The sequence below is a fragment of the Argentina silus genome (genome assembly GCF_951799395.1).
Source record: "Argentina silus genome assembly, chromosome: 22".
Lineage (NCBI taxonomy): Eukaryota > Metazoa > Chordata > Actinopteri > Argentiniformes > Argentinidae > Argentina > Argentina silus.
In genome coordinates this window covers 2,758,010-2,776,611 of record NC_139676.1, presented here as the reverse complement: position 1 = coordinate 2,776,611, position 18,602 = coordinate 2,758,010, and the positions used below count along the sequence as shown (strand labels likewise).

The 18,602-nt window shown below is 51.0% G+C and overlaps 1 protein-coding gene across 1 annotated transcript; it reads right to left on the bottom strand.

Moving 5' to 3' along the window:
* Positions 1-8,807: 8,807 nt before the first annotated feature.
* ankrd33bb (ankyrin repeat domain 33Bb) lies at positions 8,808-16,209 on the bottom strand (the record flags this gene model as incomplete). Its single annotated transcript, XM_083694292.1, has 4 exons — positions 8,808-9,628; positions 10,574-10,714; positions 12,396-12,525; positions 15,784-16,209. The coding sequence occupies 4 exons, from the start codon at positions 16,207-16,209 to the stop codon at positions 8,808-8,810; spliced, it is 1,518 nt and encodes a 505-aa protein (XP_083550418.1).
* Positions 16,210-18,602: the final 2,393 nt, after the last annotated feature.

Genomic DNA, 18,602 nt, shown 5'->3' with positions numbered 1-18,602 from the left:
CTGAGGTGAATAGAGGTGGTTGAAGCCAAATGTGCCTTTACCCTCTGACCCCTGACCTCTCTGTGTGACCTCCAGGTTTCCGCCCAGGCCAACCCCCAGGAGCCCTACCCTCCGTTCCAGAACCCTCCGGCGGGCAGCGGTGGCTACGAGGAGTCCTTCTACGAGGACCAGGTCCTCCAGCGCCCCCCGCAGGCCACGGACCTCAACATGCACCTGGGACTCAAGTCCACCGGGAACTACGTGGACTTCTACTCCGCCTCGCGGCCCTACAGCGAACTCAACTACGAGACCAGCCACTACCCCGGCCTCCCCGGACTCCTGGGTGTAGCCTAGCCTTGCCTAGCCTAGCTTAGCCTGTCCTAGCCTTGACTAGCCTGGCCTAAGCTAGCCTAACCTATCCTAGCCTAGCTTAGCCTAGCCTAGCAAGGAGAGGAGGGGGCGAGGGAAGGAGGGGCGGAGAGGAGAGGATGATGATGTCATCGTTAGAGCGCAGTGGGGAGGGGGGGTGGAGGAGGAGGAGGGGGGAAGAAGAGGGGGAAGAGGCCATATGCATGTGCATGCACACCACAACCAGACATTTCTACACTGAGTTTCATTTGTCTCAGAGTCAGAGGGAGAGAAAGAGAGATAGCACCCACATCCAACCTGTGGAAGGAGAGAAAGAGAGATAGCACCCACATCCAACCTGTGGAAGGAGAGAAAGAGAGATAGCACCCACATCCAACCTGTGGAAGGAGAGAAAGAGAGATAGCACCCACATCCAACCTGTGGAAGGAGAGAAAGAGAGATAGCACCCACATCCAACCTGTGGAAGGAGAGAAAGAGAGATAGCACCCACATCCAACCTGTGGAAGGAGAGAAAGAGCGAAAGAGAGTCAGAGAGAACAGGGGGAATAGGAGAGAATAAAAGAAGAAAGAGAGAGATGAAAGAAAGAGAGAGAGAGAGAGAGAGAGAGAGAGAGAGAGAGAGAGAGAGAGAGAGATGAGCTTGTCAGGAAGGACTCGTACAAGGCAACAGGAAGGTGGTCATGAAGGATTAACAGGATATTGATATGAGTGGAATATCTGGGAGATATTCAGGAATCTTTGGAGCGGGAGGCACCTGTAAATATGTGGTATAGTCAAGAGTTTAGTACGTGAAGCATAAAGAAGAGAACATGTCATTGAAACACAAGCTAGGGAATACTGTAGTTGTCAGTCACAAAACTGTCAGTTGATTAGGTTCTTTAAAGCTTCAACTTGTGTTTAATGGAGCAAGTGAATGAGTGTCCCGCCCCCCCCTCCCTCCCCCAGGGGGCGCAAAAGAGTTGCTTAATTCTAGACTTTGTATCTTTGGTTCTTTTTTATTTGTTACAATTCTTTCTTTTTTTATTTCTACTTTTTTAATTCTGGTGTAGAGTATGTGATGTACATTACTACGGTCCGGGGCGTTGTGTATATTACACTCAGGCCCGGTGTCCATCTCCTCGGAGGCTAACGCAGCCCTGTGTTGTTTCTGAGCGTCTGCCGCAGAGCGGACGGGTTTCAGCAGCGGCGCGGGGAATCCCTCGCAGATGATGTGAGTTTGTGGAAAACATCGAGTTGTAGAAGTTCGTAAGCATCTCTCCACACCCACAGGTGCTCTTCCACTGCCTAACAGTTTACGGACGGACGGACAATAGATATATATCCTGGAGTACGTTTGATTTCCCAACACGCCATGCGGTTTCCGTTTGTTGTCGGCCATCTTGACACGACACACGTATGTTCCTCCTCCTGTCCCACACGCCTCCCAGTGAACCGTGACGTCATCGTCCCTTTTTGAAACGTGCCAAACCACGCCGGTCACATGACCTCCCAGCGGCGCGGAGAGGAGGAGTCACCTGACACCCGTGGACGTCTGACCGTTTAACGCCCTGCAGGAGGTCTTCGGATCTCACGGTGACAGTTTGCTCCATTTTTTTCAATGTGTTTTACTGGAATAAAGTTGTGTATACTGCTGTCACCAGACTGGGACACCGCCACAACGCAGGAGGCGGCCTGCAGAGGTCTTTGTGAGCTTAGTTCCCTTCAAAGATGTACAAATTAGACGGTTCTGTGTTGTACAATAATCAATGTTTGAGAAAATCTGATTTTTTTTTGTTCTTTCTCTCAGAGATGAGTTACAAATAAAGTTCATGGTAGACTACTGTTAATAGAGTATGAATATATATTATATAAATATAAATATATACTTTTTATGTGCAGGTGTGGATGTCACTTAAAGCAGCAATATTATGGAAAAAGAAAGTTGTAAAAAAAAAAAAAAGAGAAAAAAACGACATGTAGGATTCTGTTGACGTTCATTTTCTGGTCGACACGCTGACATGTGGACTGGTTGTGTAGTCATGTTGTTGCTCTGTGAACCAGGGGAGACCAGGGGTCACGCTGGCATCCACACGTCAGCACCACACTCCTAACAAAAGGAAAGGTGCTATGAGGTTTGTGTGTTTCGGTGTTTACAGAATGTATGTTGCCACTAGATGTCCCTAACTTTGAATATGTAGAATTGTCACAGGTGAATGTTTTACCATCACCGGAATTATGTCATCACCAAAACCATGACCGTCCTCCTGTCCGATGCTCTGTGTACTGTACCGTAGTCACTATGGAGCAGGTAGATTGTGTTTTACTGTCGAACAAAACCTGTGGTAGTTTTCTACAAACCCTGTAACAACTTTCCCCTCAGCATGACCCCGTTTCCAGGGTAACCCCCGTTAGCCCCTCTCTCTGTTGTCCTCGTGAGCTATGTGATGATATCGCCCACGAATGCATGAACAACTCTTATTTAGGTTACTGTGAAACTAAAATACGACACACACACACACACACTAAATCTGAGTTAATTGATGAAAAATAATCTGTATAAATTGCAAGGTGTGACAAACAGCCCTGGTCTCCCCTACATCGTTTAGAAGTCTCTAGATCACCTTCAGATGCTTGAAAAATGAACAATGATGCAATTTCCCCCCAAAATGGTTGAAACATATCCAACAAAGCCCCCCCCGCCCCCCCCCCCCTCCTCTCTCTCCTTAGTGGGCATCTGAATACAGACCAGAGTCCTTGTGAAACGTAGGCGTACCTGACAAAGTCGATGGAAACTGTCGGTAACCTTTTTGTTGCTAGACAAACGTGTTTTAAAAGAATTGTGAACCTTTTTATGACATTGCAACTGCTACAACATATAAAGTGACGGTGGAAGTGGTTTGTTTCAGGGTTGTTTGTTCATGATCGTGACCGTGGTGTGACCGTGGTGTGACCGTGGTGTGACCGTGGTGTGACCGTGGTGTGTCTCTGTGTGACCGGTGTGTGTCTCTGTGTGAGCCCAGCGGCTTCTGGGTCATATTCCGGCTCAAGCTCCACCCTCTCTGACTCTCACACTGTTCACTCAGTCGAGTAAAACCGCTCAGCAGTTCTCAAGTCTGAATCTCCCTCTGTGTCTGAAATTCTGACTGACAGTACCAGTGATATAACTGATGTCTGACTGACAGTACCAGTGATGTAACTGATGTCTGACTGACAGTACCAGTGATATAACTGATGTCTCTGACTGACAGTACCAGTGATGTAACTGATATCTGACTGACAGTACCAGTGATGTAACTGATATCTGACTGACAGTACCAGTGATGTAACTGATATCTGACTGACAGTACCAGTGATATAACTGAAACTCTGACTGACAGTACCAGTGATGTAACTGATATCTGACTGACAGTACCAGTGATGTAACTGATGTCTGACTGACAGTACCAGTGATGTAACTGATATCTCTGTGAATGTTCAGCGCTGAGCGCCTCCTCACGCCTCCTCACGCCTCCTCATGCCTCCTCACACCTCCTCACGCCTCCTCACACCTCCTCACGCCTCCTCACGCCTCCTCATGCCTCCTCACACCTCCTCACACCTCCTCACACCTCCTCACACCTCCTCACACCTCCTCACGCCTCCTCACACCTCCTCACACCTCCTCACGCCTCCTCACACCTCCTCACGCCTCCTCACACCTCCTCACACCTCCTCACGCCTCCTCACGCCTCCTCACACCTCCTCACACCTCCCTGGTGATGAAGCATATGACAAGGAGGTGGTAGAGGCGTTCGGTTGGGTCCCAAACCGCTCCTGTGTGGTTCCTTCTCCAGAGCGCAGCGGGGAACAGGATCCAGCTGGATCCCGGCTGATGGAACGTCAGCAGCAGAGAGACGCTTCGCAGTTTATCTCAAACTGTTCTCAGTCTGACATGGCAGGGAGGTCATATTTGGTAGGTGCGTGTGTGTGTGTGTGTGTGTGTGTGTGTGTGTGTGTGTGTGTGTGCGTGTGTGTCAGCCAGTAGAGATAACACAACTCAGAGGTGCTAATTGCCACACCCACCCTGAGGTCCCCACAGCTGTCACTCATCCCCAGACGTCACCAGCCGTCACCAGCCTGGCTGAGGCCAGCTCTGTCTGTGGCCAGCTCTGTCTGTGGCCCACTGCCTGGCTCCGTCAGTCTGTCTGTGGCCCACTGCCTGGCCTCTGGGCCCTTCCTCATCCCTAACCCAGGCATTACAATGAGCCCGTCCTCCGATTTCTACCTCCACCAGCCTCCCCTGGCCTATGGTCAACCATAGTCACAGCTCTTGTGGAGAACAAACGCATCAGAAAGCCGCAGCACAGACAAACATCATCAGTAGAAGCAAAAACACATGTAACCAATGGATGTATTGTACATGTAGAGTCTTCTATCTAGGTAAGATATACACCAGGGGAGGCTGGTGGAGGTAGAAATCGGAGGACGGGCTCATTGTAATGCATGGAACGGGATGAGGAACGGTATCAAACACGTTTGATACCATTCCTTATTCCGTTCCATGCATTACAATGAGCCCGTCCTCCAATTTCTACCTCCACCAGCCTCCCCTGATCTACAGTGAATTGGGCCTATTTTTGATGGTTTATTTTTGGAAGACATTAGACACTCTCTGAACCACCCTGTCACTTCCATGGCACATCCTCCTCCTGAAGTGAGACTGGGCCTTTGTGTGTTCCTGCCTCTGGAAATGGTGTACATGTTTAATGAGGGGGACTGAAACTGGGAAAAGAGATTTCTAAGCTTTAGAAAATAAGAGATGGAATATTCCATTATAGCCCTTATGAATATGAATTGCTCCGACTAATCCTGGGAGTATCCATCCCGCTCCGTGTGCTTGGGAAGGAATGTTGAGCAGGGTAAGTGGGATACTTGGGACTCACCCTGTTGAAGGTGAGATTTAAAAGGGTTAGGGTTAAGGTTAGGTAAGGGTTAAGGTTAGGTAAGGGTTAAAGGTATGGTTAGGGTTAAGGTAAGGGTTAAGGTTAGGTAAGGATTAAAGGTATGGTTAGGGTTAGGGTTAAGGTAAGGGTTAAGGTTAGGTAAGGGTTAAAGGTATGGTTAGGGTTAAGGTTAGGGTTATCGTTAGGGTTGGGGTTAAGGTAAGGGTTAAGGTTAGGTAAGGGTTAAGGTTAGGGTTATGGTAAGGCTTAGGGTTATGGTAAGGCTTAGGGTTATGGTATCAACAAGGTATTTTCACCCAGAGAACTGCCGCTCACTGGATATTTTCTCTTTTTCTGACCATTCTCTGTAAACCCTACAGATGGTTGTGCGTGAAAATCCCAGTAGATCAGCAGTTTCTGAAATACTCAGACCAGCCCGTCTGGCACCAACAACCATGCCACGTTCAAAGTCACTTAAATCACCTTTCTTCCCCATTCTGATGCTCGGTTTGAACTTCAGCAGGTGGTCTTGACCATGTCTACATGCCTAAATGCATTGAGTTGCTACCATGTGATTGGCTGATTAGATACTTGCGTTACCGATGAGTTGAACAGGTGTACCTAATAAAGTGGCCGGTGAGTGTATATGTCAATGTCACACATTCCATAAAATGGAATAGCCTGCACTGCCCCCTAGTGGACATGACGAGCCCTGCCTAATAATACAGGTCAGGTCTGCCATTTTCCTCTGCCAGAGTCCTCCTCTGCTGCTCAGGGCAGAGGCTCCCAGACAGACAGACACCGGGGCAGCAGGAGCTCAACACACACAGACCCATGAATGTAATATGAGGTCAAATCGGTAAACAACAGACTCCTTATTACGAACGTGTTGAAAGATGCAAATATTACGTAACCTTGCGATTATGCAAAACAGGTCTGTGATGCAGGGAATGTAGAGCACTTACATAAGATCCCAGGCTATTTGGAATATTTATAATAATACAGTATTCATGTCAGGGGAGCGCTGCGTTTGATGCCATTCCTCCTTCCCCATTCCGTCCCATGCATCACAATGAGCCCCGTCCTCCGATTTCTACCTCCACCAGCCTCCCCTGGGAGAACAGTGACTGGCTGTTTTGACTGGGATTATTTGAAAGGTAGCGTACCTGAGTAATTACTAGGCTTAGTGACGCCTGGCTCCATTAATTTGTTTGTTTTTTTTCTACTCCTGAGAGTCGGGCCTCTGAGAGTCGGGCCTCTGAGAGTCGGGCGTCTGAGAGTCGGGCGTCTGAGAGTCGGGCGTCTGAGAGTCGGGTGTCTGAGGCGCTGGAGAAATCTGGATGGCGGAATGTCAACAGTGACTTCTGGGAGTCGTTCTAATGGGGTTCCTCTGGGACGTCGTCTTCATTGGGAGATCGTTATATAGGTCAAGATCTGCTGGACAGGACCTTCTCCTGAATGGGTGGGTCATCTCAGGCGGGCCGCACAAGGGGAGGCTGGTGGAGGTTGAAAACGGAGGACGGGGCTCATTGTAATGCATGGAATGGAATGGGGAATGGTGTCAAACACACACGTTTGATACCATTCCTCATTCCGTTCCAGGCATTACAATGAGCCCCGTCCTCCGATTTCTACCTCCACCAGCCTCCCCCTGAGCCATAAAATAGATAGCCATTGCTTTATATTTAGACATTGACAGTTAGCTGGGACACACACACAGACACACACACACACACACACACACACACACAGATCTGGACTGGAGCCAGGCGTCACTAAGCCTACTAATTACTCAAAGTTCATCTAAAGATACGCTACCTTTCAAATAATCCCAGTCAGAACAGCCAGTCACTGTTCTCCCAGGGGAGGCTGGGGGAGGTAGAACACCAGGGGAGGCTGGGGGAGGTAGAACACCCGAATGAGTACCCACTGGGCATACTGGCAGAGACGGGTTGGCACAGGAGGCCCCAGACCAGACCAGACCAGACCAGTGATTAGAGGTTACTGCGTGCGTGCGTGCGTGCGTGGGAGTCCCCAGACCAGTGATTAGAGGTTACTGCGTGCGTGCGTGCGTGCGTGCGTGCGTGCGTGCGTGCGTGCGTGCGTGCGTGCGTGCGTGCGTGCGTGCGTGCGTGCGTGGGAGTCCCCAGACCAGTGACCAGTGATCATTGTTGGCGTGTTCTATCACACCTCACAGTGGAGGCTAATGTGGGAGATTATCCACCTGACCTGACTTCGCTAGCTAATGCACTGGTGAGGAGCCAGAAGCCTTCTGGCAGGCGGGCGGGCGGGCGGGCGGGCGGGCTGGGTGGCACTGCTTAGTCAGTGGTGTGGGGGAGGGGGGGGGGCTATGCTCTAGCCTGCTACCAGATCTGGATGTACAGCCTAAGCTCCTCTCCAACTCTTAACCATGGCGGTTGTTGTCATACTATATATAGTGTCCTATACAATCTATCTATCTCCCTCTCTGTGATGACCTCTGATGTCATAAGCATCAAATTAGAACGTTCTGTTGTTCTAATATTCTATTGTTCTAATGTTCTATTGTTCTAATGTTCTAATGTTCTAATGTCCCATTGTTTTAATGTTCTAATTCATGGTCACGCCTCATGTTTGGATTGGCCAGAGGACCTGGCGACTCTTAAGCACGGTACAGGACAGATCTGGAACCAGGCCAAACATGTGAGAAGCATGTTGTACTGACTGACTGGTGAAAATGAAAGCAGATAAATATATTCTTTATTAACAGTTCAGAAAACAACCTTCAAAAACAACTCTAACTATTCCAGACAAAGATGAATACACATATTTGGGTTATAGAGAATGATCACACCTGCTCGTCATGATATGAATGCACACAAAAAATAAATCTGTATCGAAGTTCAAGTATGAATTCCTCCCCCTCCTGCCTTAAGACACCAGCAGGGAACTGCTGTCCAGAAACACAACTCAGGTACAGTGGCTTGGTCCCCAGACTCTCAATAGCTTATAAACTTCTCAAAGGCTCCGACTGTTCAGCTGAGAAGCAGAGCCAGTAAAGGGGCTGGTCACCTGACCTCCCATAGCTCCACATATTCAGCATCTCTCAATTTAGATAAACGTTTCTGCCTCTCCTCCTCCTCCTCCTCCTCCACCTCTCCTCCTCCTCCTCCACCTCTCCTCCTCTTCCTCCTCCCCTTCCCTCTGCTCTACCTCTCTTCCCCTCCTCCTCTCTCTTCCCTGCTTTACCTCTCCTTCACCTCCTCCTCCTCCTCTCCTCCCGTCATTCACCTTCTCCTCCTTCTTCTCCTCCTCACTATAGGTAAACGTCTTTGCCTCTCCTCTCCTCCTTCTCAGCCATCCTCCTCCTCTCTTCCCTCAGTCCTACCTCTCCACCTCTCCTCCTCCTCCTCCACCTCTCTTCCCTCAGTTCTACCTCTCCACCTCTCCTCCTCCTCCTCCTCCACCTCTCCTCCTCCTCCTCCTCCTCCGCCTCTTTTCCCTCAGTCCTACTTCTCCACCTCCTCCTCCTCCTCTCCTCCTCCTCCTCCTCTCCTCCTCCTCCTCTCCTCCAGTCCTTCACCTCCTCCTCCCGATGGACACACGTCTCAGCCTCTCCTCCTCCTCCGCCCTCCTCCTCTCCTCCTTGACTTCCTTGTACCTCCATTTGGGTATCTGCAGCATCTGGGGGTCCCTGCTCCTCTTGCGGTTCTTCTCCGGGGTGAAGCTCGGCGCCGGGGCCTTGCACAGCCGGACCTTCGGCACCACGATCCCGGGCCTCACACTGCTCCTCCTCATCATGTGCAGCGGGAGGAGGCTGTTCCGCCTCATGGCGCCCGCCACGCCGGCCACGTCCTTCAGCACCTGGGGCTGCAGGCTGGACCTCCGGTCCCTCTTCTTGGGGAGGAGGAGCACCCTGGAGTTCTGGAACAGCGACTTGTAGTTGTTGAGCCTCTCCGCGCCCATGCGCCTCAGCTCGTCCACGCGCTGCTGCCGCAGGATCTCCTGGACGGCGTAGCGCCGCTTCCCGACGCTCGGCGGGCTCCCCGGCGCCACCGTGCGGCAGGCGGGCGCCACAAGCGGGCTGGCGAGACCCGTGGTGACCTGCACCATGTGGTCCAGAACCCCGTCCTCCACCGGGGCCACCTTCCTGCTGAGGGAGAAGGGGCAGCAGCGGACTCTCTGGGTCAGCCTCCCCCAGCAGGACCTGGGCTCCTGGGCCCGGGTCACCAGCTGCTCCAGCAGGGGCCACTCCGGGCTGAACGAGTCACAGAACTGGACGGCGCACGGCGCGTCCAGCAGCCGGGTCATCGTGTAGACGGTCTCCCAGCGGCCTGTGAAGTGGGCCCACTCCAGGGGCGTCAGCTGGCGGCCGAAGTCCCTCGCATCCACATTGGCCCCTACAGGGGAGGGGGGGGGGGGGAGTAGGAGGAGGAGGAGAAGAAGGAGGAGAAGGAGAAAGAGAAAGAGGAGGAGAACAAGAAGAAGGAGAAGAAGGAGGAGAAGAAGGAGAAGAAGGAGAAGTCGTTTAGTTGGTTGTTCTGTTCCTGCTCAGGCGTGTTTTTATATTGATTGACGACTTCTTTGATAAAAAATGTGATTTGTTTTCCTTGATTGTGTTTGTTTTTTTGTGACTTTGTCTCAGTGTGACTCTCTGCTTAAATAAAGGCTAAATAAAAGACTTTTTAATATGATCCGTATGAATTCTATAGAAACCAATGTGAGAGAGATGGTTAGCCTGGCTCCAGAACTGGAGGCTATCAGCTTTAGGCAACAATGACATCAAAATTATATCAGAATGACATCACTGTTATATCAGAATGAATCTGGAGTCTGAGAGAGGGCTGGCCAGCCCCCAGCCCCCAGCCCCCCAGCCCCCAGGCCCCAGCCTCCAGCCCCCAGCCTCCAGCCCCCAGCCCCCCAGCCCCCAGCCTCAACGGTGTGGAGGTGGAAAACTAAAAACACGCCTCCACACCATTAGTTCCCCTCCTCTCATCGCACGCCACGCCTCTCACCACGGTTACATCACACACAGATCTGGAGCCAGGCTAAGGTTACATCACAATTATATATCAGAAGATTATCACCATTACATCACTATTACACCACTATTACATCACTATTACATCACTATTACACCATTAAATCAGTATCACAGAGAAACCAAGAGCCAGGCTGAGAGTATGTGTGTGTGTGCGTGCGTGTGTGTGTATCTGTGTGTGTGTGTGTGTGTGTGCGTGTGTGTGTGTGTGTGTGTGTGTGTGTGTATCTGTGTGTGTGTGTGTGTATCTGTGTGTGTGTGTGTGTGTGTGTGTGTGTGTGTGTGTGTGCGTGGGTCGCTTTACCTGACATCATCAGGGAGCGTACGCAGTCCGCCCTGCCCTGGATGGCGGCCTTCATCACGGCCGTGAACCCGTGGCAGTTCGTCCTTTCCAGGTCCAGCCCCGGGAAGTAGCTGAGGAGGTAGTTGGAGATCATGATGTGGCCTGGAATAAACATTTACATTACATTTACATTTATATTTACATTTACATTTACATTACATTTACATTTACATTTACATTTACATTTATATTTATATTTACATTTACATTTACATTTACATTTACATTTACATTACATTTACATTTACATTTACATTTACATTTACATTACATTTACATTTACATTTACATTTACATTACATTTACATTTACATTTATGGCATTTATCAGACGTCTTTATCCAAAGCGACTTAAAACAAATACATTTGTTTAAGTAAGTGAATCAGTCATCATAAGATAAAGTAATCAATGCTCAGATCAGGGACCATTGGCAGTCGTAATGATAGTCTGAAAGTCTTTTTTTAAATTATTATTATTATTATTATTATTATTATTATTATTATTATTATTATTATTATTATTATTATTAACAGGAGCGAACTTGTACAGGGGGGTAGTGGGGGTGAAGAGGTCTCTAGGGTTAGGGTTAGTACAGGGGGGTAGTGGGGGTGAAGAGGTCTTTAGGGTTAGGGTTAGTACGGGGGGGTAGTGGGGGTGAAGAGGTCTCTAGGGTTAGGGTTAGTACAGGGGGGTAGTGGGGGTGAAGAGGTCTCTAGGGTTGGGATTAGGGTTAGTACAGGGGGGTAGTGGGGGTGAAGAGGTCTTTAGGGTTAGGGTTAGGGTTAGTACAGGGGGGTTAGGGTTAGGGTTAGTACAGGGGGGTAGTGGGGGTGAAGAGGTCTTTAGGAGGGACTGTTAAGATGTAGCCTGAAGAGATGAGTTTTCAAACACCCCCTGTATCACTGAGGCCCACAGCCATATTATGATGGAATGTCAGGCTTATTATTTCCTGGCGTATAATGTATTAATAGCGCTCCCTAGTGGCCACATGAGTGTATGTCATACTGATTGTGTTTAATACAGGTGTGTCCAATTAAGGAAAATGCGCTCTTGAAAAGGTCAACTAGCTGAAACTACGAGCGCTGGCTCGCTCTCTGGTTTTGTTATGATTCAATCCCCAATATATATGAACTGATGATGATATTAAACCTATTTAATTTTCACCGCAAATCGTTCTGAATATTAGTTATATGCCATTTTAGTTTCTTTCATCATGTGATCTATGAAAGCATCGAGGTCAGGGTGTGGACCTGTCCTCCAGTCCAGAAAGCTAGCGATGGAGACTAACTACGAAGACGCCAATCAAATTGAAACAGAACAGTGTGTGTGTGTGTGTGTGTGTGTGTGTGTGTGTGTGTGTGTGTGTGTGTGTGTGTGTGTATGCGCCCTGTTTACCCCTAGTTAGACACTAGAGGTGTGTGTGTCCATCTCAGTCGAGGCTGATGGAGGTAGAAATCAGAGGACGGGTTTATTGTAATGCATGGAACATAATGAGGAAGGGTCTCAAACACACCATTCCTCATTCTGTTCCATGCATTACAATGAGGCCGATTTCTACCTCCCCCAGCCTCCCCTGGTGTTCAACCTCCCCCAGCCTCCCCTGGTGTTCAACCTCCCCCAGCCTCCCCTGGTGTTCTACCTCCCCCAGCCTCCCCTGGTGTTCTACCTCCACCAGCCTCCCCTGGTGTTCTACCTCCCCCAGCCTCCCCTGGTGTTCAACCTCCCCCAGCCTCCCCTGGTGTTCTACCTCCCCCAGCCTCCCCTGGTGTCCGCCTGTCCTTACCGGCCTGTGCAGCTGTGATGAGGGCGGTGTTCCCCTCGTTGTCCTGCCAGTTGATGTCCAGGTAGGGACACTGGGACAGGGCGATGACCACATCCACGTAACCCTGGTAACAGGCCACCATCAGACCCGACTGAAACACACAGATCAGATGGAAGGATCGTGGGGTTCTCCCCAAACAATGGAAGACTCCCCCTCTCTAGCTGTTTCTCTCTCTCTCTCAGTCTCTCCCCCCCCTCCCTCTCTCCTTCTCTCTCTCTCTCTCTCAGTCTCTTCCCCCCCCCTCCCTCTCTCCTTCTCTCTCTCTCTCAGTCTCTCTCCCCCCCTCCCTCTCTCCTTCTCTCTCTCTCTCTCTCTCTCTCTCCTTCTCTCTCTCTCTCAGTCTCTCTTCCCCCCCCCTCCCTCTCTCCTTCTCTCTCTCTCTCTCTCTCTCTCTCTCTCCTTCTCTCTCTCTCTCAGTCTCTCTTCCCCCCCCCTCCCTCTCTCCTTCTCCCTCTCTCTCTCTCTCTCTCTCCTTCTCTCTCTCTCTCAGTCTCTCTTCCCCCCCCCTCCCTCTCTCCTTCTCTCTCTCTCTCAGTCTCTCTTCCCCCCCCCTCCCTCTCTCCTTCTCTCTCTCTCTCAGTCTCTCTTCCCCCCCCTCCCTCTCTCCTTCTCTCTCTCTCTCAGTCTCTCTTCCCCCCCCCTCCCTCTCTCCTTCTCTCTCTCTCTCAGTCTCTCTTCCCCCCCCTCCCTCTCTCCTTCTCTCTCTCTCTCAGTCTCTCTTCCCCCCCCCTCCCTCTCTCCTTCTCTCTCTCTCTCAGTCTCTTCCCCCCCCCTCTCTCCTTCTCTCTCTCTCTCAGTCTCTCTTCCCCCCCCCCCCTCCCTCTCTCCTTCTCTCTCTCTCTCAGTCTCTCTCCCCCCCCTCCCTCTCTCCTTCTCTCTCTCTCTCAGTCTCTCTTCCCCCCCCTCCCTCTCTCCTTCTCTCTCTCTCTCAGTCTCTCTTCCCCCCCCTCCCTCTCTCCTTCTCTCTCTCTCTCAGTCTCTCTTCCCCCCCCTCCCTCTCTCCTTCTCTCTCTCTCTCAGTCTCTCTTCCCCCCCCCTCCCTCTCTCCTTCTCTCTCTCTCTCAGTCTCTCTTCCCCCCCCTCCCTCTCTCCTTCTCTCTCTCTCTCAGTCTCTCTTCCCCCCCCCTCCCTCTCTCCTTCTCTCTCTCTCTCAGTCTCTTCCCCCCCCTCCCTCTCTCCTTCTCTCTCTCTCTCAGTCTCTCTTCCCCCCCCTCCCTCTCTCCTTCTCTCTCTCTCTCAGTCTCTCTTCCCCCCCCCTCCCTCTCTCCTTCTCTCTCTCTCTCAGTCTCTCTTCCCCCCCCCTCCCTCTCTCCTTCTCTCTCTCTCTCAGTCTCTCTTCCCCCCCCCTCCCTCTCTCCTTCTCTCTCTCTCTCAGTCTCTTCCCCCCCCCTCCCTCTCTCCTTCTCTCTCTCTCTCAGTCTCTCTTCCCCCCCCTCCCTCTCTCCTTCTCTCTCTCTCTCAGTCTCTTCCCCCCCCCTCCCTCTCTCCTTCTCTCTCTCTCTCAGTCTCTCTTCCCCCCCCCCTCCCTCTCTCCTTCTCTCTTATACAACATCCAGGGTTCCCCCCTAACCCTAACCCTCCAGGAAACCTAGTATTTTATCTATAATCTCGGTTAGGCCCTAACCCTAACCCTAACCCTCCAGGAAACCTAGTATTTTATCTATAATCTCGGTTAGGCCCTAACCCTAACCCTAACCCTCCAGGAAACCTAGTATTTTATCTATAATCTCGGTTAGGCCCTAACCCTAACCCTAACCCTCCAGGAAACCTAGTATTTTATCTATAATCTCGGTTAGGCCCTAACCCTAACCCTAACCCTCCAGGAAACCTAGTATTTTATCTATAATCTCGGTTAGGCCCTAACCCTAACCCTAACCCTCCAGAAAGACTAGTATTTTACCTATAATCTAGGTTACGCCCTAACCTTCCAGCAAGACTATTAGCTGAGACTTAACTCTGAATTCCTGCAGGGATCAGCTAGGATGGTCAGTTAGTTAGATGGTCGGTTTAAGACTGTCGACGTTGACCTCACAGCCCTGCGAGGAGGGGGTTTAAGGGGGTTTAAGACTGCCATGTAATGCATGGAACGGAATCAGGAACGGAATCAGGAGCGTGTTGTTCGACATCATTCCTCATTCCATTCCATGCGTTGTTTTATCACAACAATGAGCAGGACAGGAAGCTAGGCGACGTCCACCCTAACAACCACCTGTCAGATGAAGTCACTCATGCCATAAAGAACAGCAAGGAGGGATTAGCAGACGAACCTCGTCTGGGCTTGACAGGGTTAGGGTTAGGGTTGGGGTTAGGGTTAGCTTGGCGCGGTTTTGGGCCGGTCCTCTCGCAATCTGACTCTGATATCTTGGTGAACCTTTTAAAAGCTGAACCATGATTACAAGCTGCTTGGTCTCCAGCTCCACCCCCCCCTCCAACCCTAACCCCCCCATCTGCTCTGTCCCTCCTAGGGCTTAGCCCAGGCTGCTTGGTCTCCAGCTCCACCCCCCCCTCCAACCCTAACCCCCCCATCTGCTCTGTCCCTCCTAGGGCTTAGCCCAGGCTGCTGGGGCTCTGGGGCCGAGGATTCCCCAGGGGTCTTTACACACAATTACATGGCTGTGCTGGGTGTCTGTCTGTCTTTACTCGGTGTCTGCAGGGCTCATTGTAATGCATGGAACGGAACAGGGAACGGTACCAAACACAGCGTGTTTAAATGCATTACAGTGAGCCTGGGTTTGATGCCATTCCTCATTCTGTTCCATGCAGTACAATGAGCCTGTCCTCCGATTTCTACCTCCACCAGCCTCCCCTGATTTCTAAGTTATGTCCTGGAACCTGCTGTGTGCAACTGTTAACGGTGGCCTTAAAAGAGAGGAGGTGACATGAATCTATGGCCCAGTTCCAATACTTTCAACATGCGTCCTTCCTTCCTTCATTGAGGAAATCACTGCTCTGACGTGGTTGGATTGGTCAAAGCACTGTCCCTGTATTGTCTCCACCAGTAAAGTCATGTGAGATCAGAGGCTGTGTTCCAAAATGCGTTCTTGCACCCGTATCTGTACCTGGGGTACGCTGTAGAGGAAGTATCTGTACCTGGGGTACGCTGTAGAGGAAGTATCTGTACCTGGGGTACACTGTAGAGGAAGTATCTGTACCTGGGGTACGCTGTAGAGGAAGTGCAAGAACGCATTTTGGAACATAGCCAGTGATTTCTTCAAAAGGGAGGGAGGAAGGAAAGGAGGAAGGAAGGGAGGGAGGAAGGAAAGAAGGGAGGATGGAAGGGAGGATGCATGTTGAGAGTATTCAATCACAGCCCTTTTTCCAGATCTTTCCAAAGACGAGGTGAACCTACTCTCCCGTTCTTGTCCGTCTCTTTGACCTGCTCCTCCGTGACGCCCTGGCGGATCAGGATCTTGACGATGACAGCGTTGTTGTTGCAGCAGGCCTTGAAGAAGGACAGCGGCTCGGGGCTGTCAGGAGTGGGCGCCCTGAAGGCGGCGTGGCAGTGGAGCGAGTCGTCCGGTGGGTAGAACGAATCGTCCGAGACGATGCTGCGGACATCGTCGGGCAGATCGGGCAGCGTGGAGAAGTCAAACTCCTCGAACTCCTGGTAGATGTCATCATCGTCGTCTTCGTCGTAGTAGTTACAGACGGCTTCCTTGCTGCTGGAGTCTCCGCCCACCGAGGAGTCTTCGTCGGGGGTTTTGTACAAGGCGACGCCATTTTGTTTGACGGTGAAGGAGACCCCTCCACCGCCCGGGTCCTCTGTTATCAGCATTATTTGACCCTCGAGGTCCGACTCCACACCAGCTTCAAACAGGGCCCCAGAACCACCACCACCTCATTGGACCAACTTCCCCCTCGTGTGAATGTTCTAGAATCGGAATTCTCATGTCCTGATGAAGAAGAAAGGCAGTAGAATTCCACACAGAATTCCAAACCGGAAGCAGATCAGCGTGTGTGGTCAAGCTCCTCATTGGGCGATGGACTCAAAGTGGTCCTCGTAATCCAGTCGCAACCTGTGTCGTTTTAAGCACAGCACAGATGGCGAAGATCCTGTTTACATCCATTTGAACTTCCTGAATGAAAGAAAACAAACCTTCATCTTCTTCCTCTTCTTCTTCTTCTTCTACTTCTTCCTCCTCCTCTCCCTCTTCCTCTTCTTCTTCTTCAGATCAGCGGTTACTTTGTCTTTCTCCCTGTTTCTGTATTTCCAAACGGCAGCCAATCACCACGCAGACTTGCAATCCAGCTCTTGAATAAATCGGAAGCCAAATGTTGTCCTAGGAAACGCTGTCCCCCAGAAGGCTCTGTTCCTCTCAGATAGCCACTGGTTCTTGTGTCGATATTCTAATCCTCTGTTTCCCTGCAGGCCAACAGGCTGTTTCCTTCTTTGACCAATCTGGAAATGAGGCATTTTCTAAACTGACACTATCTAATCCCTTTAGTCTCTCTCTCTCTCTCTCTCTCTCTCTCTGTCTCTCTCTCTCTCCCTTTGCCTCCTCCCTCTCCCCTTTAGTCTCTCTCTCCCTCTCTCTCTCTCTCCCTCCCTCCCTCTCTCTCTCCCTCTCTCTCTCCCTCTCCCCTTTACCTTAGAGGGAACTTCTGTAGCCCAATGATATTGGAGTAAGAGATGCAGCTGTTTCCAAAATGTGAAACAAACAATGTAACTAATGAATGACAGCAGATTATCATTTTCCCCACAATATCCAGTCAGCCCTGTACAGTCATTGAACCTTGACTGTCTTTCATTTAGCATTGAACCGTTTCAACAGCCTAACCTAAACCCTAAAGCCCAAGTCGTCAATTGTCAGTAAACAAGTGAGAAGTTTGACAAATGTACGCCACAATCAATTTCTCCTGTAGCAGTTCCTCCACTGACATCAGTGACATGGTGGTTAGGTGGGGATTTGTGTGTGTGTGTGTGTGTGTGTTGAGATGTGTGTGTGTGTGTGTTTGTGTGTGTTGGGGGGGTGGGGGGGGGTGTGTGTCCTGTATTGAGGTGTGTGTGTGTGTGTGTGTGTGTTGGGGGGGCGGGGGGTGTGGGGGGGTGTGTGTCCTGTATGAGGTGTGTGTGTGTGTGTGTGTGTTGGGGGGGTGGGGGGTGTGGGGGGGTGTGTGTCCTGTATGAGGTGTGTGTGTGTGTGTGTGTGTGTTGGGGGGGCGGGGGGTGTGGGGGGGTGTGTGTCCTGTATGAGGTGTGTGTGTGTGTGTGTTGGGGGGGCGGGGGGTGTGGGGGGGTGTGTGTCCTGTATGAGGTGTGTGTGTGTGTGTGTGTGTGTGTTGGGGGGGCGGGGGGTGTGGGGGGGTGTGTGTCCTGTATGAGGTGTGTGTGTGTGTGTTGGGGGGGCGGGGGGGGGGGGGGGGTGTGTGTCCTGTATGAGGTGTGTGTGTGTGTTGGGGGGGCGGGGGGTGTGGGGGGGTGTGTGTCCTGTATTGAGGTGTGTGTGTGTGTGTGTGTTGGGGGGGCGGGGGGTGTGGGGGGGTGTGTGTCCTGTATTGAGGTGTGTGTGTGTGTGTGTGTGTTGGGGGGGCGGGGGGTGTGGGGGGGGGTGTGTCCTGTATGAGGTGTGTGCATGTGTCAGTGGTTCTCAGACCCCTTCTCTTTCCCCCTCATTAGCATATGACCCTAATCTCCGATTGGCTCTGGTCGTAGTTTGCTCTGTATAAGCTGACAGCTAATTGGATACAGCCAAAATAACATGGCCTGTTTAAGTCCATTCCCTCATTTACACACACACACACACACACACACACACACACACACACACACACACACACACACACACACACACACTGGCTGTAACTCACATTCCTTCTTTTGATAGCCAGCTGATTAGCGGTATTCTAGGCAGGTCTTTATGTCCAGCCCCACAGTTGATGATGGTAATCTGATGGAAGGAGGCCTGGCGGGTTTCCCACACTCTTCAAAGCTCCACTGACAACCAGACACACACACACACACACACACACACACACACACACACAAACACACACACCATATACACACACACCCACACACACACACACCATACACCCACCCACCCACACACAGTCTCAGTGCTTTGTATTGTGGTGTATTGGAAGTCTGTCAGAACGTCAAAGCAGCACTGTGACCTCACACAGGTACGGCTGCTCCCATTGGTCCCTCATCTCTTGTGTTACCTCTAC